Source organism: Gobio gobio, assembly GCF_949357685.1.
Source record: "Gobio gobio genome assembly, chromosome: 3".
Classification (NCBI taxonomy): domain Eukaryota; kingdom Metazoa; phylum Chordata; class Actinopteri; order Cypriniformes; family Gobionidae; genus Gobio; species Gobio gobio.
In genome coordinates, this window is record NC_137099.1 from 27,446,931 (window position 1) to 27,474,684 (window position 27,754).

General features: G+C 45.8%; 1 protein-coding gene across 4 annotated transcripts; it reads right to left on the reverse strand.

Moving 5' to 3' along the window:
- Window positions 1-824: 824 nt before the first annotated feature.
- On the reverse strand, window positions 825-27,558 carry map9 (microtubule-associated protein 9). 4 transcript variants are annotated; one of them, XM_079812934.1, is made up of 14 exons: window positions 27,433-27,558; window positions 27,251-27,338; window positions 26,965-27,109; window positions 26,201-26,815; window positions 25,363-25,556; window positions 17,265-17,361; window positions 17,081-17,136; window positions 16,815-16,885; window positions 14,459-14,615; window positions 10,562-10,651; window positions 9,901-10,056; window positions 1,934-2,079; window positions 1,581-1,716; window positions 825-1,168 (listed from the first exon to the last, which is right to left on the reverse strand). In XM_079812934.1, exons 2-14 carry the CDS (start codon window positions 27,323-27,325, stop codon window positions 1,049-1,051), a joined length of 2,058 nt encoding a protein of 685 aa, XP_079669060.1. In that variant the 5' UTR covers window positions 27,326-27,338; window positions 27,433-27,558; the 3' UTR covers window positions 825-1,048. The 4 variants fall into 4 exon arrangements, with proteins under 4 accessions (XP_079669060.1, XP_079669059.1, XP_079669058.1 ...); XM_079812933.1 differs by having other exon boundaries at window positions 26,201-26,818; window positions 27,433-27,509; XM_079812932.1 differs by having other exon boundaries at window positions 826-1,168; window positions 9,901-10,062; window positions 27,433-27,509.
- Window positions 27,559-27,754: the final 196 nt, after the last annotated feature.

Below are 27,754 nucleotides of genomic sequence, written 5' to 3' on the forward strand. Positions count from 1 at the left end.
GTTATCCAGTAGTCATGCTGAGTGGGTCTTGCAGGAACAGCAGTGACTGACCTTCCCTGCCGGGAGCCCTGACTCCCACTCCAACATAGGAGTGGTCCAGTGAGCTCAGACAGGGCACTGGAAGGGCCAGCATCCCTGGCGTGTTGGTAGGGATCCCAATTCGTCGGTCAGTTCCGACATACGTCGAACGTGACCGACTGAAAGGGAACGTCTCGGTTACGTATGTAACCCTCGTTCCCTGAAGGAGGGAACGGAGACGTACGTCCCGTCGCCAGGTGCTGTGCTTCCGCTGAAGGGCCGAGTCACTTATTCGGCTCCTCAGTTGGAAAAGCAATATGCGGTACTCCACTTCCATATTTATACCCGCGGTGCGGGGCGGTGCGTGGACCGCATGCCAATACAATTGGCTCGTTTCTAATACACTCGAAGTAGACTGGTCTCTGAAGACAGATCCCAATTCGTCGGTCAGTTCCGACGTACGTCTCCGTTCCCTCCTTCAGGGAACGAGGGTTACATACGTAACCGAGACGTTATGTTCAGTTAGACACGTACACACAAATCAATAGATATCAAACCATCTGTAACAATGCAATACTGTCACATATTTAAAAAAATATATAATTCTGTCTGCAAAGCCAGTCTCTTGTTTACAAACAAAACCGTGGTCCAGCTGCCAGTAAGTTACTGTAAAATTGACAGCAATCTCTTTATGGTATAAGTAAACTCTTACGTTATTAAAACGTAAGAATTAAAAGATTCAAACAGTGTATGTTTTGTCAACAAGTAAACAAATTCCATAAAAGAACAAATTGAACACATTATTTAACAACACATTTATTGTAAATAAGGTTAAGGCTTTGGTAAACCTATAATGAAAAGATATATAAACAGCACATTTATCTCTCATCTTGCCATGTTTATGATCAACGTATTTAGACAAATATTTTAAAATTACTTTTATAACTTAAAAATGTATTTATGTTTCCATGGTTCCTGAAATAATTATATCAAATGTAAAAAACAGGTAAAAAATAAACTTAAATAAAGATTATTTTCCAAATGGGATGGTTTTATTAGGTGGGCTCCAGGGTGGAGGGGGCTCATCCTGAAGAATAGCCTGTATCCTCTTTTCATTTCTCTCTCTTTTTTGTTGAAACTCTTTTCTTCTCTGTAATAAAAGAAACAGGACCATATAAATCCAACATCAACAGAGGCAAAACAATGAAAAGCTTTTGTTTAGTTTGCTCATTAAAAATGAATTCATTTTAAATACAGATAAAAATATGTATGTCTCAGTCTCAACGCATCTATTTAAATGTGTATATACACATAAGAACCTTTATATTTATGTGAAAAGGGCAGATCAGTGATATTTGTATAAAGTGGTGTTGTTTAGTTGTTTATTTGTCACGCCATGCACTAATTTGCCAAAATGACAAATTTGAATGGCAGATGACATTTAAGAAGAGCAAGCAAAATAGCAATGTCATGGAAATTTATTTTTTGCAAAACTGTTTTTACATTGCAAAATGATACGTGTGATTGGGAAATTGTGTATAAATACATTTACAGTAACATACCAGCCATTTGTTGTACATCTCCAAGGCAATTTTTTCTTTTTCCTCCTTTTCATATTCCTCCTCCACTTCCTTTATTTTCTCCTTCCTGCGTTCTGCCCTTACCTTCTCTTCAATTACATCCTTCTTTCTGTCACTCCTGTAATATGTAAAGTAATTAACTGAAAGTCATGTTCTGTTCACAATAGCACAGTCATTAATGTCAATCTGTAACCTGAGGCTTCACAAAGAGCACATTTACATCTTAATCAATACTAATGGCTTGAGTAACTTCAGCATGATCAAATACGAGCTATTTAACAAGATAAAAGGAATAAATTAGGGTAATATATGTCATTTAAATGTGTCTTTCTTACCATTCAGTGAAAGCAGAGGTGCTGTCCTTCTTTCTTTCCTCTTTCTCTCTGACCTGCTGTCGTTTCTCTTTTCTCTCAGTCTGCTTCTTTTCCTTTATCCTGTCTTTAAGGATACCATCATGCTCCTCTTTCCACTTTTCAAAAACCTGCTTTTGCAAATTAGATTGTGATATCTTTAAGTGAATGATGGTGCTAAAATTGCATTTAATAGTATATATTGTGTCTGTCACTATATTATAGGTTCTGGGTATCATGTCTCTCTCTCTCTCTTTTCAATTTTTAAATCACCATTATTTTTTATTTTTAGTCATGTGCTGTGGCAAATGGATTTTTAAAACTACAAATATTCCAAGTTCTCCCAATCAATATGAAGTCACCAAAGCTGCAAGCATTTATACAATTAGCAAACTTAATTTAGTCTTAGATGAGTACAGTACGTCACATAGCAGAATATGTCAACTTCCAATTATTTACTAGTATTTCAGCACAGATATTGCCTTCTCCCAAACCTACACACACACCGCAAAAACTAATTGCAGTGGCAAAAAAAAAGTATGTGAAATGCTTGCAGAATCTGTGAAAATGGGAATCATTTTAACTATATAAGAGGGATCATACAAAATGAATGTTATTTTTTATTTAGTACTGTCCTGAATAAGATATTTTACATAACAGTCCACAAGACAAAACAGTTGCTGAATTTATTAAAATGACCCCGATCAAAAGTTTGAACCATTGATTCTCAGGGCTGTGTATCGTTACCCGGATGATCCACGGCTGTTTTTTTGTTTTGTGATGGTTGCTCTTGAGTCCCTTGTTTGTCCTGAGCAGTTAAACTGCCCATGTTCTTCAGAAAAATCCTCCAGGTCCTGCTCATTCTTCAGTTCTCTTACGAGAGGTTCTCTCGTATTGCGTAAGTTCCTTACGCTACGGGAAAGTATTCTTTCTTCGAGATTTCTGAAAAACCCAAAATTATCCTTAATTTTGTAACATTGTCAACGCAGTGCGGCAGCCTGGCAGACCATAGCAGGCTATTCCAGCGTGCCATTGGCTGCTCTGCTGGCAACTGCAGCAGCCTATCGGTGAGCCCGCGTGACGTGGCGACCAATGAGGGCGCTTCGCGCCCACCTGGCTTCATTTGCCTACAGGTGGGGCGTGGCCACGTGTATATAAGCAGGGCTCACGGGCTGCATATTCGATTTTCTTTTCTTCAGCGAAGCCCTTCGCATCGCTGGATCTGGAACCCGCCGCCGTTGAACGTGCAGACGAGCAAGCAGAGGACAGCGCCTGAAGAAGCCGGCAGCATCGCGCCACCTTCAGCCATCCGTGCCTGCTCTGCTATCCGGCAGCATTATATCCTTTTATTGCTCAGTGTTGTCGCCGCTGCGTCACACTTTCACAAAAAGAGCCGAGCGTTTTTCAAAAAATGTCTCGTTCCACCTGCGGCTCGTGTCACGCGCAGCTCAGTTCCGGGGACCGCCATGTGATGTGCGCTCTCTGCCTGGGCCGTGATCACGCCGCCGCCGCACTTCTCGCCGGCGGATGCCCGGAGTGCGAAGAACTAACGATGTCGACCCTGCGGGCTCGACTCGATCAGTTCGAAGATGACATCCCTCCAGTCTCTGCTAAGCCGCGCAGGAAAAAGCGCCGCTCGCAGCGGACTCCGGAGTTGGCCGAGAGAAGCTCGCCGGAACCCTTCCCGCCCGCTTCACTCTCGCCTTCCCCGCCCCCATCCCAGGCCGCCATTTCTGTTGCCGCCTCTGGGGATGAGGCGGATGCGGCCGCGGAACGCGCCGACAGCTGCTCCATCATGGCTTCCGACAGCGAGGAATGGTCTTCCGCGACCTCTTCAGTCCGAGCCTCCGGACGCTCTCGAGCGGGTGAGGACGCCGAACTGTTGCGCCTTCTCACCCGGGCTGTCGAGCAGCTAGGCCTCGAATGGGCCCCGCCTAAGGTGGCAGCGCCGAATCGGCTCGACGGATGCTTCCTGAACAGTCGCCGCCGTGCGCCCACCGCCAGGACTGCACCCTTTCTGCCAGAGCTTCACGAGGAGCTCGCGAAGTCCTGGAACGCGCCATTCTCCGCGAGGGTCTCGTCTCAGGCTTCTTCGACGCTCTCACAAGTTGACGGCGCGGCTGAGAAAGGCTACAACGCTATCCCTCCGGTGGAAGAGGCGGTCGCAGCGCACCTTTGCCCGCCTTCTGGTTGGCGCTCAAAGGCTGCCCTCCCGTCTAAGGCCTGCAGAGTGATGTCATCGCTGATCGGCCGCGCTTTCGCTGCCTCCGGTCAAGCTGCGTCTGCTCTGCACTCTATGGCCGTGCTGCAAATCCTCCAAGCCAATCTCCTCCGTGATCTGGACGAGAGGAGCTGTGACGCTGAGCTGATCACGGATTTGCGAAGCGCGACGGATCTCTCCCTCCGCGCTACCAAGACCGCAGCACAGGCCCTCGGACGCTCCATGGCCTCCCTCACGGTAGCTGAGCGCCACCTCTGGCTCACGCTCGCGGACATGCGAGAAACAGAGCGCGCGGCCTTCTTAAACGCCCCGCTCTCTCCATCTGGGCTCTTCGGACCAGCGGTCAAGGGGATCGTCGACCGTTTCTCCGAAGTACAGAAGACGACGCAGGCCATGAACCTCTTCCTGCCTCGACGCCCAGGCGCCAGCGGTAGCTCCGTTGCTCGCCGTCCTCGCGACCAGCCAGCACCGAGCTCCACGCAGCGCCCAGCGCGGCCCCCTTCGTCTCAGCGAAGACCGAGCGGCCGCCCCAGATAGCGCTCTTCCAGCCACGGTAAGCCGCCTCCCCCTCGGGGCCCCCGGCCTAGGATCGTGCTGAAGTCCGAGCCTCCAAAGCCCTCCTAGCCAGAGGCAAGAAACGACGGTTAAGTCCCGCTGCGGCCGGACCACCGTCAAAACTCTTTTTCCTGTCAGCCCCCACCACTGTGGCTGCTGCAGAGGAATTTCACGCAGCCAACGAGCCGGCAAAAACGCCCTCTCCCCTGTCAACCACCGCCGTTTTTACGGCGAACCAGAGAAATCACAAAAGTTGCATTATTTCTGGTTGCACGGCTCACGCCGTATGTGTTTCAAATGCAGTAAATGTGCCCACTTTTCTGTGTTCACCCCTGCATAATAAACCCCGTGTCCCCCACTCACATAAAGCGGCCTCCGGCCGCTCGAGTGCTAGAGTTAGGTCACGTGTCCGCTTGTCTGCGTCCACGCCTAGCCACCACACGCGCTGTCACACAGCCACTCTTAACCGGTCATATTCCACGCGTAAGAGTTGTGCCCGCTCAAACGCGCTCACACATTTTCGCGAACATTATGCCCCAGGCGCTACGCGCCGCGCCACACACCATTTGTTTTCCGCCCAAGGTGGCCGAAGCGATGAGTGTAGGGCCACACACAAGACATTCCCCGCTCAAAGCGGTAGAGACACAGTGTGTAAGGCGGCCAGCCACCGAAAGCGAGCGGCTGGCCCACAGCACAGAGAGCGCGCGCACCGTGCCCGCCCCTCTTATCCGGGCCGTCAAACCCGCGAAACGCGGCGTTTCGAGCCCAGAGGCCGTTCTGTCCCGTTTGGCACACGCGAAAGCGTGGGAAGCCATTCCAGGTGTATCAGAATGGGTGCTGAGAACAGTGAAGCACGGCTACACTCTGCAGTTCGCTCGCCGCCCTCCGCGCTTCTGTGCGCGTATAGAGACGAGAGTGAGCGAAGAAGTAGCACATCTACTTCGAGCGGAGATAGCCACGCTGCTGTGCAAAGGGGCTATAGAACCGGTTCCCCATTCTATGAGCGAGTCAGGCTTTTACAGCCGATATTTTCTCGTGCCAAAAAGGGACGGGTCGCTCAGACCGATTCTGGATCTGAGGCGTCTGAACAAAGCTCTTTTGAGGAGATCGTTCAAGATGCTTACGACCAAGCAGATCCTCGCGCATATTCGCCCGAGAGACTGGCTAATTTCCCTAGATTTGAAAGACGCATATTTTCAAATCAAGATAACGCCGCGTCACAGGCCATTCTTACGATTCGCCTTCGACGGCCAGGCTTATCAATACACCGTCCTTCCGTTCGGCCTGTCACTAGCACCCCGTACATTTACGAAGTGCATGGACGCGGCCCTCGCTCCCCTGAGAAACCGGGGGATGCGAATATTGAACTACTTGGACGACTGGCTCATCCTGGCGCAGTCAGAGGCCGAGCTCCTCGCCCACAGGGCAATGCTGCTCAGCCATTTGGACAGCCTGGGGCTCACGGTCAACTGGACCAAGAGCTCATTAGTGCCCACGCAATCAACCTCATTTCTGGGTTTGAATCTGGACACTGTGGCTATGTCTGCCCGCCTGTCACCACAACGCACGCGCCAAGTTCGGCGCATGGCTGCGTACTTCCGGCCGGGCAAAATCGCACCTCTCAAGCTTTTTCAGAGGATGCTGGGACGTATGGCCTCAGCTGCAGCTGTGCTCCAGCTGGGCTTAATGCGCATGCGCCCGCTGCAACGCTGGTTAAACGCCCGAGTGCCTCACAGAGCCTGGGCTGCCGGAGGTTTCAGGATCAGAGTGACTCAGGGCTGTGTTGCAGCCCTAGAGCCCTGGTTAGTAGCCGACTGGTACCAGCGGGGAGTGACAATGGGAGCCATCTCACACCGCAAAGTCATCTCGACGGACGCCTCCACCTCGGGTTGGGGCGCCGTTTTCGAGGGCAGACCGGCCTCGGGCCTCTGGTCGAGCGGAGAAAAACTCCTACACATAAACTGTTTGGAGATGATAGCGGTAGAGAACGCGCTCAAGCAGTTTCTCCCGTTTATACGGGGACACCATGTGTTGGTCCGGTCGGACAATACCACGGTGGTGTCCTACGTGAACCGGCAGGGCGGTGTCAGGTCCAGGTGTCTGGGCAATCTGACGGAACGCCTGCTCGTGTGGGCACACAGCTCGCTGCGCTCGCTGAGAACGGCGCACGTTCCGGGCCACCTCAACGGCCACCTCATCAGACGACGCTAGGCAGCACGCTAGGAAGGAACGAGCTCATCATCCGTTTCCTCAGAGGAGCTAGACGGATGAATCCCCCGCGGCTCCCATCGGTTCCTATTTGGGATCTGGCCTTGGTCCTAGAGGCCATGAAGGCTCATCCCTTTGAACCGCTCGAGACTGTGGAACCAAGGTTCCTTTCGCTAAAAACCGCGTTCCTGATAGCTCTGGCTTCAGTGAAACGCGTGGGGGATCTACACGCGCTCTCAGTGAGCCCGACGTGTATGGAGTTCGGTCCTAATGACTCTAAGGTCATTCTCAGACCGAGGCATGGTTATGTCCCCAAAGCGATCGGCACTCCTTTCAGGGCGCAGATTATCTCCCTCTCGGCTCTGCCAGCATCCGACGAGGGGGACGGTGGCAATATCCTCTGCCCTGTCAGGGCATTGAGGGTTTATGTCACACGCTCCGCCGCCTTCAGGCGTTCTGAGCAGCTATTTGTTTCGTTTGGAGGGCGCGCTAAAGGTCTCGCCTCCTCGAAACAGACCCTGTCCAGGTGGATAGTGGACGCGATTGCAACTGCATACGCTTCCAAACACCTGCAGTGCCCGCTAGGTGTCAGAGCACACTCCACCAGAGGCATGGCCTCTTCGTGGGCTTGGGCCAGAGGGATTTCCATCCACGATATTTGCGTGGCGGCAGGCTGGGCCTCCCCGTCTACGTTCGTGAGATTTTACAATCTGGAAGTTCCTGCCTTACAGGCGAAAGTGTTATCAGTTCAATAAGGCTGTTGGTTCTGCCCGGTGATTCTGCGCAGACATAGCTCACATACTGGTAGTAAGTTCGGTACAAGGCTTATGTAAATTTGAAGGAGACCGGCGGTACCGTTCCCTCATTTACGAAAAGAGCTATTGTGAGTTTGAAGGTGACCGGCGGTGCCGTTACCTCACTCATATGACAAGATATTGTGAATTTGAAGGCGACCGGCCTTGCCGTTCCCTCATTCATGAGACAAGGTGTGGTGAATTTGAAGGCGACCGGCAGGTGCCGTTCCCTCATTCATAAGGCAGGGTGTTGTAACCACCCGTTGTAACCACCCGTCAGTTCAAACGAAGTGTCCGTATATGTGGTGGCCCGTTTCCTTTACCGGCCACCCTGCCCGAGCAGTGTTATGGTCCCCAGTTCCCTGGGATACATATGCTGTATGCGAGGCGCGCACGGCGTTGACAATATGTTCCCGTAGCGTAAGGAACTTACGCAATACGAGAGAACCTCTCGTAAGAGAACGATACTCGATTACTTAAAGTAACCTCGGTTCTCTCTAGAAGAGGGAACGAGTATTGCGTTCCTTGCCGTGCGCCCCGCGGGCTTTTACGCTTCAGAACTACGAAAACCGAATATGCAGCCCGTGAGCCCTGCTTATATACACGTGGCCACGCCCCACCTGTAGGCAAATGAAGCCAGGTGGTCGCTCATTGGTCGCCACGTCACGCGGGCTCACCGATAGGCTGCTGCAGTTGCCAGCAGAGCAGCCAATGGCACGCTGGAATAGCCTGCTATGGTCTGCCAGGCTGCCGCACTGCGTTGACAATGTTACAAAATTAAGGATAATTTTGGGTTTTTCAGAAATCTCGAAGAAAGAATACTTTCCCGTAGCGTAAGGAACTTACGCAATACTCGTTCCCTCTTCTAGAGAGAACCGAGGTTACGTTAAGTAACCGAGTATCGTTTTCCAGCATCTTTTGCATATTTGAACCCTCTCCAGCAATGACTGTACGATTTTAAGATCCATCTTTTCACACTGAGGATAATTGAGGGACTCAAACATAACTATTAAAACGGTTCAAACATTCACTGATGCTCCAGAAGGAAACACAATGCATTAAACTTTTGAACAGGATGAAGATGTCAACATTTTTCTTACTTTGTTTAAATAAAAATTTTAGTTAGTACTGCTCTTCAGAAGCAACAGAAGATACTAACATTGGGCAGTTTAACTGCTCAAGACAAACAAGGGATTCATGAACAACCATCAGAAAACAAAAAAAACAGCCGTGGATCATCCAGGTAACGACACACAGCACTGAGAATCAATGGTTCATAAACTTTTGATCAGGGTAATTTTAATAAATTCAGCAATTTTTTTTTCTTGTGGACTATATTTAAACATTTTTTATATAAAATATCTTATTCAAGACTACTAAAGAAAAAAAATAACATGCATTTTGTATGATCCCTCTTATTTAGTTAAAATTATTCCCATTTTCACAGATTCTGCAAGGGGTTCAAATACTTTTTCTTGCCACTGTATAAGAGTAAAGCCTTCAAACCCCGAAACACCTGTAGACAGACTAGGCATAAGAAAAAAATCAGACATGATAGTTCTGGAAGCGGCTAAAATGCTGGATCTAAAATGCCTTGAAGCCAAAGGCACTGTTATGATGTCCTTGACGGCATGGTGGCAAGGGGATGCTACTTGAAGGGACATTCCAAATGAAAGTGAGCAACTGAATACCTCCACAAAGGTCCCTTTAACAAAATACTTTTAAGGGTTCACAAGGCTGCTGCACAGTTTACTGGCCAGAACAACAAACCACATTCACACATCTAGAGAAAATATGAAGCATTTCATGTATTTGAGCTATGGTTATTTTGCCTGTGACAAAATGTAGTTTCTGTTCTCAAACCATTAGTATATTCCAACAACTGAGCAACCGTCAGTCTGGGCAGACCAGTGCCACCTTGGACTTTATGTGGACTGGAGTGTATTTTTCCAGACATATTTTTGTCTTTCTGGAAACGCTAACTATTGATGTGAAAACAAAAAGTTATTTTTAATTCTTTTTTAAAAACCATAAAGTACAGCTGTTTGAAAATATTTTTTGTGTCATGCACACCTCACGTGTAGTGGATAATTTACAAACAAATTTCTTCTTTTTAATACTGTTAAAGTTCCCAATAAACCAAATTTTTATAATTACCCATTAAAAATACTGACCTGTTTTGCTGTTTCCTTTTTTTCTTGTTTTTGATCCATTTCCAGTTGTTGTCGGTTGATTGCCTCCTGTTTTTCTTGGACTTTCTTTTTGATGATTTCAGATTTTTTCTCTTTCCAGGCATCATAAGAGGCCTTTGCATCTGCAATTTTAGTAAGCTTTTCCTCGAAGGGAAATTACAATAAATAAATCATAACATGACTGTGGTGACTAAAGAATTCAATGAATTTATTGCAAAAGAAATGTGCATTGAACATTTGTGGTGCATCCGAAGTCGCATACTGTCTAGTAGGTACTACATTTGAATTTCAACTTAATTTTCAACGGTTAAAAAGGTATGTTCTATGTATTATGAATATCGTTAATATGAGTGAAATTCACACATACTACATCCACCATGTTGTTACTGTCACGTGACCTTCCAGCGTCAGTTGCGTCGCTGCACTGCCATTCATAAATCCTCTCCCGTGGCCTTGTGGGATAGTAAAGCATCCATTGATTGCGCACTTAAGAATCTCTGCGTAGTAGCTCATCCGGGTACTTTTAGAAAACAGTTTTTTTTAATACTATAAATTCGGATATACTACTCTTTTGGCATTTTTCACATACTATATAGTAAAGAAGTATTCGAATTCGGATGCAGCGTTTGTTTATGTTAATTACCTCTTGCATTTTCTCCTCTTTCAACTTCTCTTCCTGCTTTTTTGCCCTCCTTGTTATTTTTAAAGTTTCTTCTTTCTTTTTTAGCCATTCCTGTTAAGATAATAGTTTTCCACATATATTTTAGATGCATTAAAAAAGGTTTCCTTTCAAGGGAACTCCCATTGCATCGATTGACGTTATGGGAACGCAATGCGTGATGATGTCTTGAAGCACATGTAAAATCAGTCCACTGGTGTGACGGGATGCTAGAGGCAGGTGAGGTCAAGAACCAGGAAGCTATAAAGCCAGCCCAAAACAAAGCCGCGCTAGCTTCTGTGTCTTCAGTAGTGCTTTGTGTGAATATGTCTGTCATATTTGGTGTTGTATTGTACAAGTTATGTAGAAATGGCGAGCAAACAGCAGTTTAAAGTGTGTGTGCACCCCTGTCAGCGTTATTTAATGGGTGGGGACACACACTCTCTTTGTGTAGCTTGTTTGGTGAGGAGCATGCACAGTCAGTGCTCGAGGGCACTGGCTGTGAGCACTGAGAAGTGTTTCCAATGCGGACGCTCTGATCCCGTCTGGCTTTCTTTCACGAGGATGCTCAGGCTCATCTTCCCCAGGGCTCTTGTCCCACTGCTGCTGAGGCACAGCGGCGATCACAGTCATGGGGTTCGCAAATGGATCTCTCTCTTATCTCTGCTTTCACCTGATAGATCTTCCGCCCCGATTGAGGCACCAGTGATGCAGTTCTCCAGTTCTGAGGATCTGGAGACTGTCAACGTGAGAGTTGTGACAGCACAACAAAAAACAGAAGCCATTCTTGAGAGGATGGTACCTCTAGTAGAATTTTTGGCAGCATGGCAGCTACTGCCAAATGTTTCTCGTTGGGTCCTGCAGACTATAGAAAAAGTGTATCAAATACAGTTCGGGTCTCGCCTACGCAGGCTTATGGGGGTCCTATCCAGAGTGGTGGGCCCCGAGCAGGTTCTGGTAATGGAACAAGAAGTGAAAACTCTGTTAGAGAAAGGAGCCATAGAATATGTTCCTCCCTCAGACAGGGAAACCGGGTTTTACAGCCGGTATTTCATAGTTCCAAAGAAGGATGGGGGGGTTGAGTCGCATTTTGGATCTTCGGGTTCTGATCGTCTCAGTCATGCAACTAAAGTTAAAAATGTTAACCTTGAGACAAATCGTGCCACAGATCATGTCCGAGGACTGGTTTGTCACGATAGATCTCAAGGACGCATACTTCCATATATCCATCTTTCCATATCACAGGAAGTTCATGAGGTCTGCTTTCGGGGGCAAAGCATACCAATATCGAGTTCTTCCATTCAGTCTAGCATAATCACCCCGCACTTTCAAGAAATGCGTAGATGCAGCTCTGGTGCCACTGAACCTTCAGGGTATTTGCATTATGAACTACATTGACAATTGGTTGATTCTAGCTCAGTCACATCAGTTGGCGGTTCAGCATAGAGAATTCGTTCTTGCCCACATGAAGGAGTTGGGGTTACGGCTAAATGCCAAAAAGAGGGTGCTTTCTCCACTACAGAGGACCACTTTTCTCGTGGTGTGGGACTCAACGTGGCTCAGGACCAAAGGGTTTTCCCCGAGGGGCAACCCCTTTCGCATGATCAGGGTCAAGTGGCGATGCTTGCGTGCCCTGGTTATGTGGAAGAAACCTTGGTCCCTGTCCCAGGGTCCCATGTTGGGGGCTTCTGGTCATCGCAAAATGCTAACGACAGATGCTTCTCTCATGGGCTGGGGAGCAATCCTCGATGGACGCTCGACTCAATGTCTGTGGAGGGACCACCATCTCTCATGGCACATCAACCGCCTGGAGATGTTGGCTGTATTTATTGCTCTGAAGGAATTTCCTTACAGACCTCAGCGGCCATCATTTGCTAGTCCGCACAGACAACACATCGGTGGTCACCTATATAAATCATCAGGGGGGTCTGCACTCGCATCAGCTTTGCAAACTGGCGCACCAGATCCTCCTGTGGTCCCAGAGAAAGCTACTTTCACTCAAAGCAGCTTACATCCCGAGGGGCCAGAATATAGGAGCAGACATCCTGTTGAGACAGGGGCTGAGGCCCGGGGAATGGAGGCTCCACCCGAGGTGGTGGAGCAGATATGGAGGGTGTTCGGCTAGGCCCAAGTGGACTTGTTTGCGTCTCGAGAGACGTCTCAATCTCCACTCTGGTTCTGCCTTCACGCATCCAGCTCCCCTGGGTTTGGATGCGATGGTACAGACGTGGCCGTCTGTATGCGTTTCCCCTGATCACTCTGCTCCCGGGAGTTCTGGAGATAGTTTGCAGGGACCAAGTGAGCTTAACTTTGATAGCCCCGTGGTGACCCCTGGCCTCCACTGAAGTTACCTGTCAGAAGGGACCTTCAGTCCCAAGCAGGGGGCTTGATTGTTCACCCTGTCCAGAACTCGGGAACCTGTGGGCTTGGCCTCTGAGGGGGCCAGGTCATAGGGGCAGGTCTCTCAACTGAGGTTGTGGAGACCATTCTACACTCCAGAGCTCCTTCCACGAGGAAACTTTATGCCCTAATGTGGAAAGTCTTCACTTCATGGTGTAGTGACTGTCAGTGGGATCCAGTTAACTGCCCGGTTGGTACAGTGCTGGAGTTCCTGCAGGACCAGTTCACTGCAGGTCTATCCCCTTCCATCTTAAAAGTTTATGTGGCGGCCATAGGTGCTTACCACATACCTTTGGGTGGTATGTCTTTGGGTAAAGATCCGTTGGTATCTTGTTTCCTCCGTGGTACTCTGAGGCTGAGGCCTGCCGTACTAGGGTGCCGACTTAGGATCTGGCTACTGTCCTTCAGGGCCTTTCCCAGGCTCCATTTGAGCCATTGGGGGAGGTTCCTGCTAAGTTTTTAACCTCAAAAGCTTTGTTTCTCCTCGTTATCTCATCTCTTAAAAGAATAGGAGATTTGCAAGCACTCTCAGTTGCACCCTCGTGCCTGGAATTTGCACCTGGCATGGTTAAGGCCTTCCTTCATTCGAGGCAAGGTTATATTCCTAAGGTCCCTACGAATGTAGCTAGATCTATTGTACTACAGGCCTTTTGTCCTCCGCCTTTTCAAAATGCAGACCAGGAGAAGAATAATTTTCTGTGCCCTGTTAGGGCGTTAGATGCTTATGTCCACAAAGCTGCCCTGTGTCGTAAATCTGAACAACTGTTTGTGTTTTTTGGGCCCCCTAACAAAGGGTCCCCTGCATCTAAGCAAAGAATGAGCAAGTGGGTGGTTGAGACTATCTCACTTGCTTATGAGTCGGTCGGACAGCCTTCTCCTATGGCTGTCCATTCCCACTCTACTAGGAGTATGGCAGCCTCTAAGGCCCTTATGTCAGGAGTTGCTCTGCAAGACGTTTGTGATGCGGCTGGGTGATCCTCACCACACACATTTGTGAGATTTTACTCTACTGCTCTCTCGTATTCACACTGGTCACTTCTCGCTGGTATTGGTATAGACGTTCCCATAGCGTCAATCGATGCAACAGGAGTTCCCTTGAAAGGGAACACCTAGGTTACGACAGTAACCTCGGTTCCCTGAAGAGGGAATGAGCATTGCATCGCCCTGCCATATCTCCGATTTGCCTGTCAAAGAAACTACTTCAGACTTTTCAAAGCTAGAGCGGCTTTGTTTTGGGCAGGCTTTATAGCTTCCTGGTTCGTGACGTCACTCGCCTCTGACGTCCCGTCACACCATTGGACTGATTTTACATGTGCTTCAAGACATCATCACGCATTGCGTTCCCATAGCGTCAATCGATGCAACGCTCGTTCCCTCTTCAGGGAACCAAGGTTACAGTCGTAACCTAGCCGTTTTTAAGCCAGTCTCTAGATGTATTATTGTATAACTATTATGATGTTTTTAGTAAACGATTGGTCTAACCTGGTACACAGCAGCTCTTACTGAATCTGCTGCTTCTGGAACCTGTTGGGTTTCCTGTGTCCTCTGATCCAAAATCTTCAATGTTCCCAGGTATTTGGACTCCACTATATATGTGCTTTTGGACTTTCTGGAACTGGATGACCAGGAGCTTGGAGGTCTAGTGTCAAAAATATATTCTTCTAAGAGTTTTCAATGTTTGGTACATTTTTTATATATATATATATATATATATATATATATATATATATATATATATACACACACACACACACTGAACAAAATTATAAAATGCAACACTTTTTGTTTTTTCCCCCATTTTTTATGAGATGTACTCAAAGATCTAAGACTTTTTATATGTACACAAAAGGCCTATTTCTCTCGAAAATTGTTTACAAATCTGTCTAAATCTGTGTTAGTGAGTACTTCTCTTTTACAGAGATAATCCATCCACCGATTAGACAGCATGATTATTGCACAGGTGTGCCTTAGGCTGACCACAATAAAATGGCACTCTAAAATGTGCAGTTTTATCACACAGCACAATGCCACAGATGTCGCAAGTTTTGAGGGAGCGTGCAATTGGCATATTTACTACAGGAATGTCCACCAGGTCTGTTGCCCGTGAATTGAATGTCCATTTCTCTACCATAAGCCTTCTCCAAAAGCGTTTCAGAGAATTTGGCAGTACATCCAACCGGCCTCACAACTGCAGACCACGTGTAACCACACCAGCTCAGGACGTAATTTTAGATCTTTGAGTTCAGCTCATGAAAAATGGGGCAAAAACAAAAGTGTTGCATTTATAATTTTGTTCAGTATATAATATATATATATATATATATATATATATATATATATATATATATATATATATATATATATATATATATATATATATATATATATATATATATATATATATATATATATATTTTTTTTTTTTTTAAATTGTATTTTTTTAAATTTTTTAATTTTTTATTAGGGGTGGCATGGTACATGAAAAAACATCCGAACCGTTCGGTTCGCTTGTCTCGGTTCGGAGCATGTGCGTCGCACGGTTCAACGCATGCGCAATGTAGCATCGTGCCCGTATATTACCTGTGTGGACATACAGTAAAAGAAGTAAAAGATATGTAGAAATGGCAAGTGGGAGAGATAAGGAAGGCTGCCCGGAGTTGTAGGATGCGCCAGCGTCGTATAATGCCGGCTTTACACCGCACGCGCAAGCAGTGCGTTGGCAGGGCAGAAGCAGAGCGTAAGGAGAGCGGGAGCCGTGCGCGCCCGTTGTGCATTCACACGCTGGCAGCGTTTGTCTCGCGCAGCTGAACCGCAGCTCGTGTATTGCAAATACAGACGAATATCATCCATTCTGTCACATTTTCTGGTGTTCTCCTCTGACCCCTGTCTGTCTCGTGCTTTGATGTATGATAAGCAGCATATATCTGCTGCAAATGCAACCGTGTTCCCCTCTGTCCCAAACACACAGGCATATAACATGTTGTATATAAGTAGTTCACATGATAAATGTAACATTAAAGTTAAGATATGCTTCTAGTTTTAATCATTTAAACAGGCCTTTGAAGTTTGGGCAAAAACTTCTGGCAGTGTTGTGTTTTCGTGTATTTTATCATTTTTTTCACAATGCTGGATGTCATATGGTGATTGTGAAACACACGGAACACTTCACTACATGACTTCATGGTGAAATTTGTTATTCTTCATGTTAATCAGGTCAGATGCTCACGCTGAATTAAATCCACAGTGCATTGTTCTGATCAAAATTGACATGATTAACATGAAAATTTGTATGCCAATTTGTCGGACTTGGTAGACAGCGTAAGCAGGAGACAGCTAGTTGAGAAACAACTTCTACATGATATAACAAAATTGTGGATAATTAAGCTATATATCATATGCTGGAGTACATTTCTGGAGTGTTAACGATTTAAAGAAAAAACAACAACAAAAAACGCACAAAACCGAAAACCGTGACCCTAAAACCGTGATACGAACCAAACCGTGGGTTTTGTGAACCGTGCCACGCCTAATATATATTGAAACAATTTGCTTGAGAAAATAATTAACAAGTGTTGAGTTGGTGAGATTCCCATGTGGCTTGGTATCATTAAAGTATGTAAATGTAAATGAAAATATATACATATTATAGTAGCAGTTTCTTGTCGACTTCCTTAAAGGTTATACATTTCTCTCTCTATTTATTATATGGATTACTTTCCTCTATGCATTTAGAAATCTTAGAAATCTCTCAGGTTTCATTTTGCCTCCTTATTTCAGAAGTCCAACACATGCACATCACTGCCTGTGTCAGCATGAAGTATTAAACAAATTCACTAACCTATCTGTGGATTTTCTAGACATTCGGCTTTGTGTGGTTGACATATGGTCAAGGTCATCCTGGGAACTCTCCTGATTGAAAAAGTGTGAAGATGGATTTAATTAAGAATTACAATAGCATTTAAATGTTGACAAGGCAGTTAATTGACCTTAATTTTTAGGGTACTGCATCCTTTAGTAACACATCTTAAAAAGCTGTTTCTTATTACACTGCTGTAAGAAATGCAATTTGTTTTGCAATTTTCTTTTCACACTAAACTGACTTACATGCTTTTCTTCAAATGATGCTGAGAGATCTCTCTCTTTGCTATCTTCTGGGGCAACTAGAATGAAAATTACAAATGTATTTTAAATTATTAATAAACTACTTAACTATAATTTACTTTAAAATATTAAATGTTAGGTCACAGATCAACAATTCCAAAATGTAATCTCATTCATTCCTACATACCACTGTCTTCAGTGGCTGGAGCCGCAGACACTTGCTCTGCTGTAGAACAAGACTGTGTATTGGACTTTTCTGACATGGCCTGGTGGTCATCTGGACCCTGCAGTAAAAATAGCGTTAAACCTCCTATTGCATTCAGGTACATAATATATATATTTTTTTCAATCCATATTTTTTAGTACGAAGATGACATTTTGTTAGCGTGTTAAGACTATCAAAATACACATCCATTATTTAAGAAAAATACAAAAAATGTGAGATATAATCATGTAAACTAAATTGCTACACCTTTTGCATTCTGTCTGTTTGACCCGAAAATTAACTGTGGCTTTACACATGACATTATGCTGTTTTTATAATGTATTTATTTTTTCATCTATTAGTTAGATTTGTCTCAAACATACTTACTTCTGTTAAATGCATTAAGCCTCTTTCCTACACTGACACACACATTTTTTCCTTCCCACTGAGACTGCATTTTGTTTATAAACCTGCTCAAAATTAATTCTGAAATTAAAATAAAATTACAAACAAATGAACGTTTTAATGTGTTTGTTTAGTAAAATGTTTATAGTAGTCTAAATAAAAAAAAAAGGAAAGAAGGTTTGGACATGGTAACATTTGGAAACATGGCAACAAACAAAACTTTTAAGCTTTTGTGCATTCATTCATTAATTAATGAGAAGTTACTGATTAGAAACAATATGGTTGTAGTTGAAAAACATTACGCTATGTTACGCCTTACGTTCCACTGGGTCCAAACAGACCCAGGAATGCAAAAGGTGTATACAGTTTTTTTTTGTTAAAACAAAAAAAATGATTTGTTAAAACATTTGCTAGAATCTGTATTTAGACCAGAGATGTTCACAAGTCTTTCATCTGGAGTCAGAGTCAAGTCTGAAGTATTTAAGCTGGAGAGTCTTTAAGCTCTTTTTTCACGAGTCCGAGTCGAGTCTCAAGTCATTTTATGTCTTACAAAAAAAAAGACATAATATTCAAAAATCCAATTTTTTTTTTAATAGACAAAATGTGATCTTTCTATCATCTGTTTTGTTTGTAATAAAAGTCCTAAGATGTAAGGGATACATCAAGCCGTACGTTATAATCCATTATGTGAAAAAAAAAAAAAAAAAATATATATATATATATATATATATATATATTGTCCTGGCAACAAGACAAGTATTCATTTTCAATACAGTCGCTGAGTGGACACAAGATGGCGCCATTCACGTTTGTTACACAGCGTTGTTATTGACGACAGACATTATCATAAAATAATCAAACTGAACGTTTCTAGTTGTTTCTAGTCAATAAAATAATTCTCGTTAAAATATGCGCTTTAAGCAATAAACGGATTAACATCTTTTTTATCTCTCTCTCGTGTCTATATTAAGAGAGAGAAAAGCTGCGAAAAGATTGATAAAAGTAAAACGTAGTGCTAGGTTTAAAGGTTAGATTTGATTCATGTTTTAACAGGCTGGCAACCCAAAAGAGCCACTCGGCTACACCACAGTAAAACAGCTAACGTTACACCGTCAGCTGTGTGAGTTAATGTCACTAACCTTTGTGGACGCGATGTCTAATAAAATGACGTTCCTGCGTCTTGAATTGTTTTCCACACATTCTTTGCATCTGGCCGATCTGTCACTGTAACAAATCCATATGTGAGAACATATGGCACGATGGATCCTGTCATGTTTCATAGGACTCTTATGACGCGCGCAATACACGGACATCCGTAATGAAATTCTATACAAGGGTCCGACCTACCACGTCACGTACATGTGAAGCAGATATTATAACATTCAAATAAAGATTTTTTTTTACATTTACGATAGATAAGGATTAAAGTCTTGAGTTGTTTTTAAAATTTCTTTTTTGTCGAGTCGAGTCAAGTCATTTCAGGTGGAGTCCAGAGTCAAGTCTGAAGTCTCATAAAATGCGACTCGAGTCCGAGTCACTAACTCGAGTGCCCACCTCTGATTTGGACCTGATCGGCTTGTTTCTGTTGTGATATATTAACACTTCGGTTACTAACGTAACCTTGGTTCCCTGAGAAGAGGGAACGAGTATTGCGTTTAGCTAAACGCTAGGGGAATTTCCTTTCCTCAAGATTTTGAAGCAAATTTTTATCCTAAAAATACCATGTAAAACGCAGTGCAGCTGCACAGCTCTCAGCAGGAAGCAGCTGCGTGCTGATTGGCTGTGCCGCTGCAACTGCAGGAACCTATGGCGAGCCCGCTGGGCGGGAAGGACCAATCAAGTCCCTCTAATATTCCCGCCAGGGGCAAGGGGCAGCAGAATTTGCATAGCCAAGGGTGCAAAAGACCCTGTCTCGCCAGGTTCGTCAGGTTAATCGACTGAAGCGACTCCCTGAGCAAGCGAAGCACGGCAAGCAAACGCAATACTCGTTCCATCTTCTCAGGGAACCGAGGTTACGTTAGTAACCGAAGCGTTCCCTTTCGAGAGTACTCTTGTATTGCGTTTAGCTAAACGCTAGGGGACCCAATGCAAAACGCCGTGCTCGCTTAACGGCTCTGAAGCCTGGAGACACCATACCCAGACCGACCTAAGTGGGCCTGTAAATATGATATTCATAGAAGTCCCCAATATGAGCCAGACCTGAGTCGGGCCATTTAATGCGAATAACACGCAAAGATACGTATATATATATATATATATATATATATATATATATATATGTGTGTGTATAGACCAGACATAGTCGGGCCAAAGAATATTGAATGACCAGATAATTCGAGTCATGTAAGGAATGTGCTTATGACTTATACAAATACTTAACCCAGACCAGACTGTCGGGCCTTAAGGGGTTAATATGTATTACACAGCGAGAAGCCCAGCCTGTAAGGCAGGGACAGCCAAATTATAAAACCTGATAAAAGTGGACGGGGAGGCCCAGCCTGCCGCCGCACAGATATCATTCAGAGAAATGCCAGTAGACCAAGCCCATGACGAGGCCATGCCTCTAGTAGAATGGGCTTTGATGCCTATAGGGCAGCTGAGATCTTTGGACTCATAAGCCAGCGAGATAGCATCCACTATCCATCGTGACAAGGTCTGCTTTGTAACCGCGCACCCGCGGGTGCGGCCGCCAAAGCACACAAAGAGCTGTTCAGTTTGCCTGAAAGCAGCGGAACGCTCTATGTATATTCTCAGCGCTCTGACAGGACAGAGCAAATTAGCATCTTCCTCATCTAACGATGATGAGAGTTTTGAAAGTGAAATTACCTGTGCTCTGAACGGAGTTGAAAGCACTTTAGGTACATATCCATGTCTTGGTTTGAGGACGACCTTAGAGTCGTTTGGCCCAAATTCCAGACAAGAGGCGCTAACAGAGCGTGTGCAGATCACCCACTCGCTTAACTGATGCGATCGCTAGCAGAAAAGCGGTCTTGAGTGATAGGAGCTTTAAGCTCACCGAATGCAGAGGCTCGAATGTTGAGCCTTTCATAGCATCCAGGACCGTGGACAGGTCCCATATAGGGACTGAAGGGGGGCGAGGTGGGTGAAGCCTTCTAGCCCTTTTGAGGAAGCGCACAATAAGATCGTTCTTCCCCAGTGACAGTCCATTCACTTGAATGTGATACGCTGCTATAGCAGGCCACATGAACTTTGAGCGTGGAGGGGGAACGACCCGCGTCCAGTAGCTCTTGTAAAGAAGTGAGCACTTCTGACACTTCACAATTATGTGGGGTCAAGCTTCGTGCTTTGCACCAGTCCGAAAAGACTGACCATTTGCCTGAATAGAGTCGCCTAGTCGCGGGGGCTCTAGCTTCAGAAATAGTGTTTAATACACTTTCAGAGAGGTTCTCATGTACCCGTTGATGGGTCAGACATGAAGCGCCCATAGATCGGGACGGGGATGCCAGATCTGCCGTTTCGCCTGCATGAGGAGGTCTCGGTATTGGTATTGACATCCGACTTAGCAGTGAGAACCATGGTTGATTTCTCCAAAGCGGGGCTATTAAAAGCACAGCGCATTTGCTCTCCCTGATCCTCTCTATGACCTGAGGTAACATTGAGATTGGGGGAAAAGCATAAAGAGGAAGGTTGGGCTATTCGTGGGCCAACGCATCCTTGTGCTTGGAGAAATACATTACGCATTGAGCATTGTCTTGCGAGGTGAAAAGATCCACTTTTGCCTCTCCAAACATGCCCCAAATTGTCTGAATCGTTTGTGGGTGAAGATACCACTCTGCTGGGGACACTTTGCCCCTGGACAGCATGTCCGGACCCATATTCAGAATGCCTGGCACGTGAGTCGCTCTCAGCGAGCTCAGGTTGTGCTCTGCCCATATTAGGACTTTTTCTGCCATTGTGTGTAGACCAATAGATCTTAGACCACCCTGGCGATTTATATAGGCTACCACTGACCTGCTGTCCGTACGGATCAGGACATGGTGGTGCTTTATGTACGGAAGGAAAGCTCTTAGTGATAGTGTGACCGCTTTCATCTCTAGACAGTTTATGTGAAGGCTCTTTTCCGAGTCTGACCAGAGACCGGAGACTGGCCTGCCCTCGTGAAGGGCTCCCCAACCTAGGTTGGATGCATCTGTCGAGATAACTTTCCACTTCGTAACAGTGCCCAAACTCACACCCGTCTGATACCAGACAGGATTTTTCCAAGGAGCCAGAGCCAACACACAGCTGTGGTCTACCTTGATTTTTAATTGGCCCGAGAGCCATGCGTGAGCTGGAATGCGGCGATTCAGCCAGCGCTGTAGGGGGCATGTGTAACAGACCTAGTCTGAGGACTGGCGCCGCCGAGGCCATGAGACCCAACATCCTCTGAAAGTGTTTGAGAGGAGTGTATGCACCGGACCTGAGGGAAACCGATTGGTTCCGAACAGAGAGCGCGCGCTGTTCATCTGTAGTGAGTCTAACATTGTTCCCAGAAACGAAACGTTCTGTGTGGGAGACAATAAGCTCTTTGCCACATTGATTCTGAGGCCCAAGCTTTTCAAATGGTTGAGAAGCCAAGATCTGTGGTTCAATAACTGTATCTCTGACTGAGCTATTATGAGCCAGTTGTCGAGATAGTTGAGAATTGTCATTCCCTGAAGCCTCAGCGGGGTTAGCGCCGCTTCCATACACTTCGTAAACGTGCAGGGAGCCAGAGATAGACCAAAGGGTAGCACCCTGTATTGGTAAACTTTTCCCCTCGAAGGTGAATCTCAAGAATGGCCTGTGATGGGGGGCTATTTATGCGGAAATAGTCATCCTCTAGATCTACAGTGAAAAACCAATCTCCCGGGCGTATGTGTGCAAGGATTTGTTTCATTTTCAACATTTTGAACTGGCGCTTCATAAGGGCCTTGTTCAGATGTCTGAGATCTAGAATGGGCCTGAGACCACCGTCCTTTTTTGGTACAAGGAAGTAGCGACTGTAAAAGCCTGACTCGCTCTGTGAGGGGTGTACGGCTTCCACCGCCCCTTTCATTAACAGTTTTGATATTTCGGTTCGAAGCACGTGACTTGTGTCGCTTCTCACCGTTGTCTCTACCACACGTGAAAGCGCGGTGGTCTGCGAGCAAACTGTAGCGAGTAACCTTGTTCTATTGTGTTCAACACCCATTTTGAAGTTAAAGTGGCGTTCATCAGAGCGCGTTTGTTCACGGGCTCTCTGACTGGGAGGGCATTGTTTCCCGCCGCCTGAGTGCAGGGGGCCGGGGAACATAGAATATTGGTGCACAGGCGAGCACGTTTGAGTACGGGCTCGTTGACTGTGAGGATAATGTTTCCAACCATCTGAGTGCAGGGGGCTGGGGAACATGGGGGAGTGATTGAGTGTAGGGGTACATGCTTTAATGCTGGCACACTGCCTACAGAGAAAAAACCCTTTTTGTGATTCATATAGGTCGCAGTGAAAACGGCGTTTGTGTAAAGGCGAGTGCGCTTGTTTGCGGGCTCGTTGGCTGTGTATGTAGTGTGCCCAGCCACCTGGTTGAAGGGAGCTGGGGAACGTTTTGGAAGAGAGCGAGGTGGTAAACCGGCCGAAGCGGGTATTATTCACCTTCTCTTTGTGCCTCTGGCTAGGACGGCTTCGGCGGCTCAGGTTTCGACACATTGCTGGGTTGGGGACCTCGACGCTCCGGCGGTCTGCTGCGGCTCGTAGAGCGGGAACGCTGTCCGGGCTTAGAAGCCATGGGAGGCTGGTGAGCTGGTGGCGCCGCCTTGGTGGGCTGGGCTGGTCCAGCCTTAGCGTGACGGCTAGCTGAAAAGCTGGAACGCTAGGGCAGGAAATGTCTCATTGCCTGTGAGGCCTTTTGAGCCTCGGTGAAGCGTTCTGTGAACCCAACCACAGAGGGACCAAATAATCCTGAAGGCGACATGGGCGCATCCAGAAAAGCGGTCTTGTCCGAGTCTTTCATCTCGGTTAGGTTAAGCAACAAATGGCGCTCCAACAGCGTCAAGTTGGCCTTGCATCTGTCAATCACCTGAGCGTTGGCCTTGGTCGCACGCAGGGCCAAGTCAGTGGCGCCGCGCAGGTCCTTCAGGGCCTCGGTATCAGGGACAGACTCATCCAGGGAACGGAGGAGTTTGGCCTGGAAGACCTGAAGCACCGCCATAGAGTGTAGCGCTGAGGCCACCTGGCCGGCGGAGGCGTATGCTCGACCGGCGAGGCTGGAAGTAGTGCGGCAGATGGGTGTACAGCCTTTGACTGCCATCCCCTGGCGGAGGGCGGACAAAGGTGTGCAGCGACGGCTTCCTCGAGGGGTATCCCTTTTCCTGAGCGCCATCGACCACAGAGATCGCGGGAGAAAAAGCGGATTTGGCGTGAGATGAAAATGGCGCCTTCCACGACTTGGATAATTCCTCGTGGACTTCTGGGAAGAAGGGAGCGGGTTTTTGAGTGGTCGGGTGGCGGCGGTTCTCGAAAAACCACTCGTCCAGTCTGCTTCTCGTGGGCTCCTGGGGTTGAGACCAGTCAATACCGAGGTCGTCCACGGCCTTAATGAGCAGGCGCATAAGCTCAGCGTCAACTGAGGTTTTGCCGCCCATGGCAGTCCGCGTCGAAGTAGCGTGCTCCGAGACGGTGTCCGACCACCCGCTTTCAGATGCAGCAAGCGCAAGGCTGTCATCCTCCTCCTCTTCCGGTCCGCCGAAGGAAACAGTAGCAGCCGCGAGGCACGCGGGGAAATGACCGATGTGTGCTCGTCAGAACGCTCCGGGGGCCTCTGGTCGCGGCGTTTCTTCTTACGCGACTCGAGAGGCTGAGAGCAAGGGACGGGATTCGGATCGAAACTGGCGAGCCGAGCCCGAAGGGTCTGCAGCGCCAGTTCGTCGCACTCCGGGCAGCCGCCCTGGTTGAGTGCGGCCTGCGCGTGGTCTCGTCCGAGACATGAGACGCAGATGATGTGCCGATCCTCGTCCGGGAGAAAACCTCAACACAAGGCGCAGGAGGAACGAGACATTTGCAACAACGTCTCGGCTCTTTTCGTGAGTGTGTAGCAACGGCAAACACACGGATTGGAATATAAAGGATATGTGCCGGATGGCGCAGCTGGAAGGCAGGCTGAAGGTGGAGAATCCGACATCCTCAGGCTGCAGAGTTCCGCTGGGTGCGTGTCGACAGCAGGCTTCAATCCAGAGCTCAGCGAGGTGAGTCGCTGAAGAAGAAATAATCTGACGAACCTGGCGAGACAGGGTCATTTATACCCTTGGCTATGCAAATTCTGCTGCCCCTTGTGGCAGGAATATTAGAGGGACCTGATTGGTCCTTCCCGCCCAGCGGGCTCGCCATAGGTTCCTGCAGTTGCAGCGACACAGCCAATCAGCATGCAGCTGCTTCCTGCTGAGAGCTGTGCAGCTGCACTGCGTTTTACATGGTATTTTTAGGATAAAAATCTGCTTCAAAATCTCGAGGAAAGGAAATTCCCCTAGCGTTTAGCTTAACGCAATACGAGAGTACTCTCGAAGGGGAACTACTGCTAACAGACTCTACATATGGCCCCACTAAATTCATCCCTGTAATTGAAAAATGTAACATCTCTAACCTGGAGTTTTAATATTTACAGCGTTTAAACTGGTTTCTGCTATTTAACTTTTTCTCTTTCTATCATTTACACATTTTTACCTGAACACTGTCATTGGTAGAGGTATGACTGTTGGAAGATCTGTTGGAGAAGGGTAAAGATATAGAGGATGTGGCTGTTCTGCTGAAGGCAGGGGTTTCTGCTTGCGTTTCCTCTTCTAACTGACCAGTGTTACATATATTTTCTATCCTCTGTCTGGGCTTGGGTCTGGGTGACATGTCTTGAACAAGATGACCTTTAATTAAAGAAAGTGCATTTTATTTGTTAGTTTCTGACATTTCTTGAGATAACTTTACAGACAAAAAACAAGTCCAGCTCTGGAAACCTTTCAGAAGTACAGTACCAGTCAAATGTTTGGAATAATTAAGATTTGTTTTAAATGTTTTTGAAAAAAGTATCTTATGCTCACGAAGGATGCATTTATTTGATGAAAATACAGTAAAAACAGTAATATTGTGAAATATAATTACAATTTAAAATAACTGTTAACTGATATTATCCATGTGATAATAAAGCTGACTTTTCAGCATCCATTACTCTTTATTGAGTATGATCATGATCCTTCACCTTTCTAATATGCTGATTTGGTGCTCAAGTGCAAACATGTCTTATTATTACTATTATTAACGGTGAAAGAAATTAATACTTTTATTCAGCAAGGACACATTAACTTGTTTAAAAGTGACATTAAAGATTTCAATATCAAATAAGTGCTGTTATTTTGAACTTTATATTCATCAAAAAGTAATAACCATTATTAATAATTGAGCACTAATACTAATAATTGAGCACCAAAACAGCATTATCATAAACAGTAATAATTGGTCTTGGAAAATACCACAGATCTTAAACAATAGCACACATGCAAAGAGCCCTGACCTGTTGAGATTTTTGGTTTAACACTTCTCTCCCTGGGTTGAGGAATGGGTAGGTCACCATCTTCACCAATCCTTTGGTTGTCCTCATCTTTTTCTGAAGGCAATGGTACTGGACTGTCCCACTGGGAGCCTTCTGACGTAAGGGGTATGGAAGATTCCCATTGGCTATTCTCAGAGTTTAGTGGCAGTGGAGATTCTGACAGGCTCTTTCTGCCCAAAGATTCTGTTTGGTTCCTCAGCCTTACTGATTTTGACTGTTCATCCTTCTGGAGTGAACTTGATTCTGGTTGAAACTTGTCAGATAGTGAGGAAAAAGGGGAATCTGATTGTAGATTTTTCTCAAGAGTGTGAGAATTGTTTGGACTTTGAGAAGTATTCCTGAATTGGGTGGAATGAAAAGAACTATGCGGACCGTCTGCACTTCCCATGAAGTTTAGCTGTTCAAAATGCACAGGTGAGCTGGTCCTTTTGGTTTTCATGAAAGATACTTTTTTGGGTTTGACATTTTCTTCTTCATCGTCTGACAGCTTGAAATCATTGATTTTACCTTTTGTCTTCCCAGCTTTGAATCTCTCCTTTTTCTGTTTTTGTCTTTTAAGAAGTTTGTTCAGTGTGTCTGCTGAAACAATTCAAGTACATTAAAACTGAAACTGAATTTTTGGGGATAAACAAACTGATTCTATGTCAGGTTTATAGTTCTGACTAAGTAACATGAACATATGAACTTGCTTTGAATATGATTTAAACACATGGAATTGTACCTACCATCATCATCATCATCATCATCATCATCATCATCATCATCATCATCATCATCATTTTTACCATCTTCATCATCATCATCATTGTCAAAGTCATCAGAGTAACTATGCTTATTGGCTCTAGCAGACACAGCTTTCTTTAGCTCATCCTGAAATTCAACAACAAGCATTAGAGCATTTATGCGGTTACGAACGTTCACTAGGCTTTCAGACAGAGGTTGGTGCGTCTGACAATCTAAAGAAAGATTTCACTTAAGAGCATACAAATGAGTAGACGCTGATAACGTTACCTGAAAAGTTGTTCTTCTGGATGTTTTAGGGCTTTTCGTGTAAGCAAGCGTTGTAGAAAAAGTCTCGTCACCCATCTTATCGAACAGACTGTTTAAATGCATTAATTTGTTAATAAACAAAAAAATGTGCTCGTTTTGAATATAGCATTTAACCATCAACCGTTCAAACAATAAAAACCTACCGTAGCTTTAAAACAAATAAGAGGTAACGTTAGCAAGTGTTGTTCAGCTCATCATGGACGCCATATGTTTACGCGAGTTACCAAAGCAACTAACGTTACCGGATGAGAATTTACGAAACCTACTACGACGAAGGCTTAACGAGGGCGTGGTGACGTTGCTCTGTAGGCGTATGTATGGCAAATGCTTTTTGCATTGAATGCCCCAAGCTTAACCACTTCATCCAATTTGAACTAACATGCCATCAATTCATGACAGTCAAAATATATAACATAAAATTGTAACATTAAAAAAAAAAAAAACATTCTGACAAAAAGTTATGCC

What these genes read in the sequence shown, in the direction of transcription:
- map9 (XM_079812931.1), bottom strand. Translation starts at nt 27,325, where the DNA reads ATGGGTGACGAGACTTTTTCTACAACGCTTGCTTACACGAAAAGCCCT. An exon ending in TGATGATGATGATGATGATG is followed by an intron (nt 26,819 to 26,964) that starts GTAGGTACAATT and finishes GAATTGTTTCAG; the next exon opens with CAGACACACTGAACAAACTT. An exon ending in AAAAGGAAACAGCAAAACAG is followed by an intron (nt 2,080 to 9,900) that starts GTCAGTATTTTT and finishes TTGCAAAAGCAG; the next exon opens with GTTTTTGAAAAGTGGAAAGA.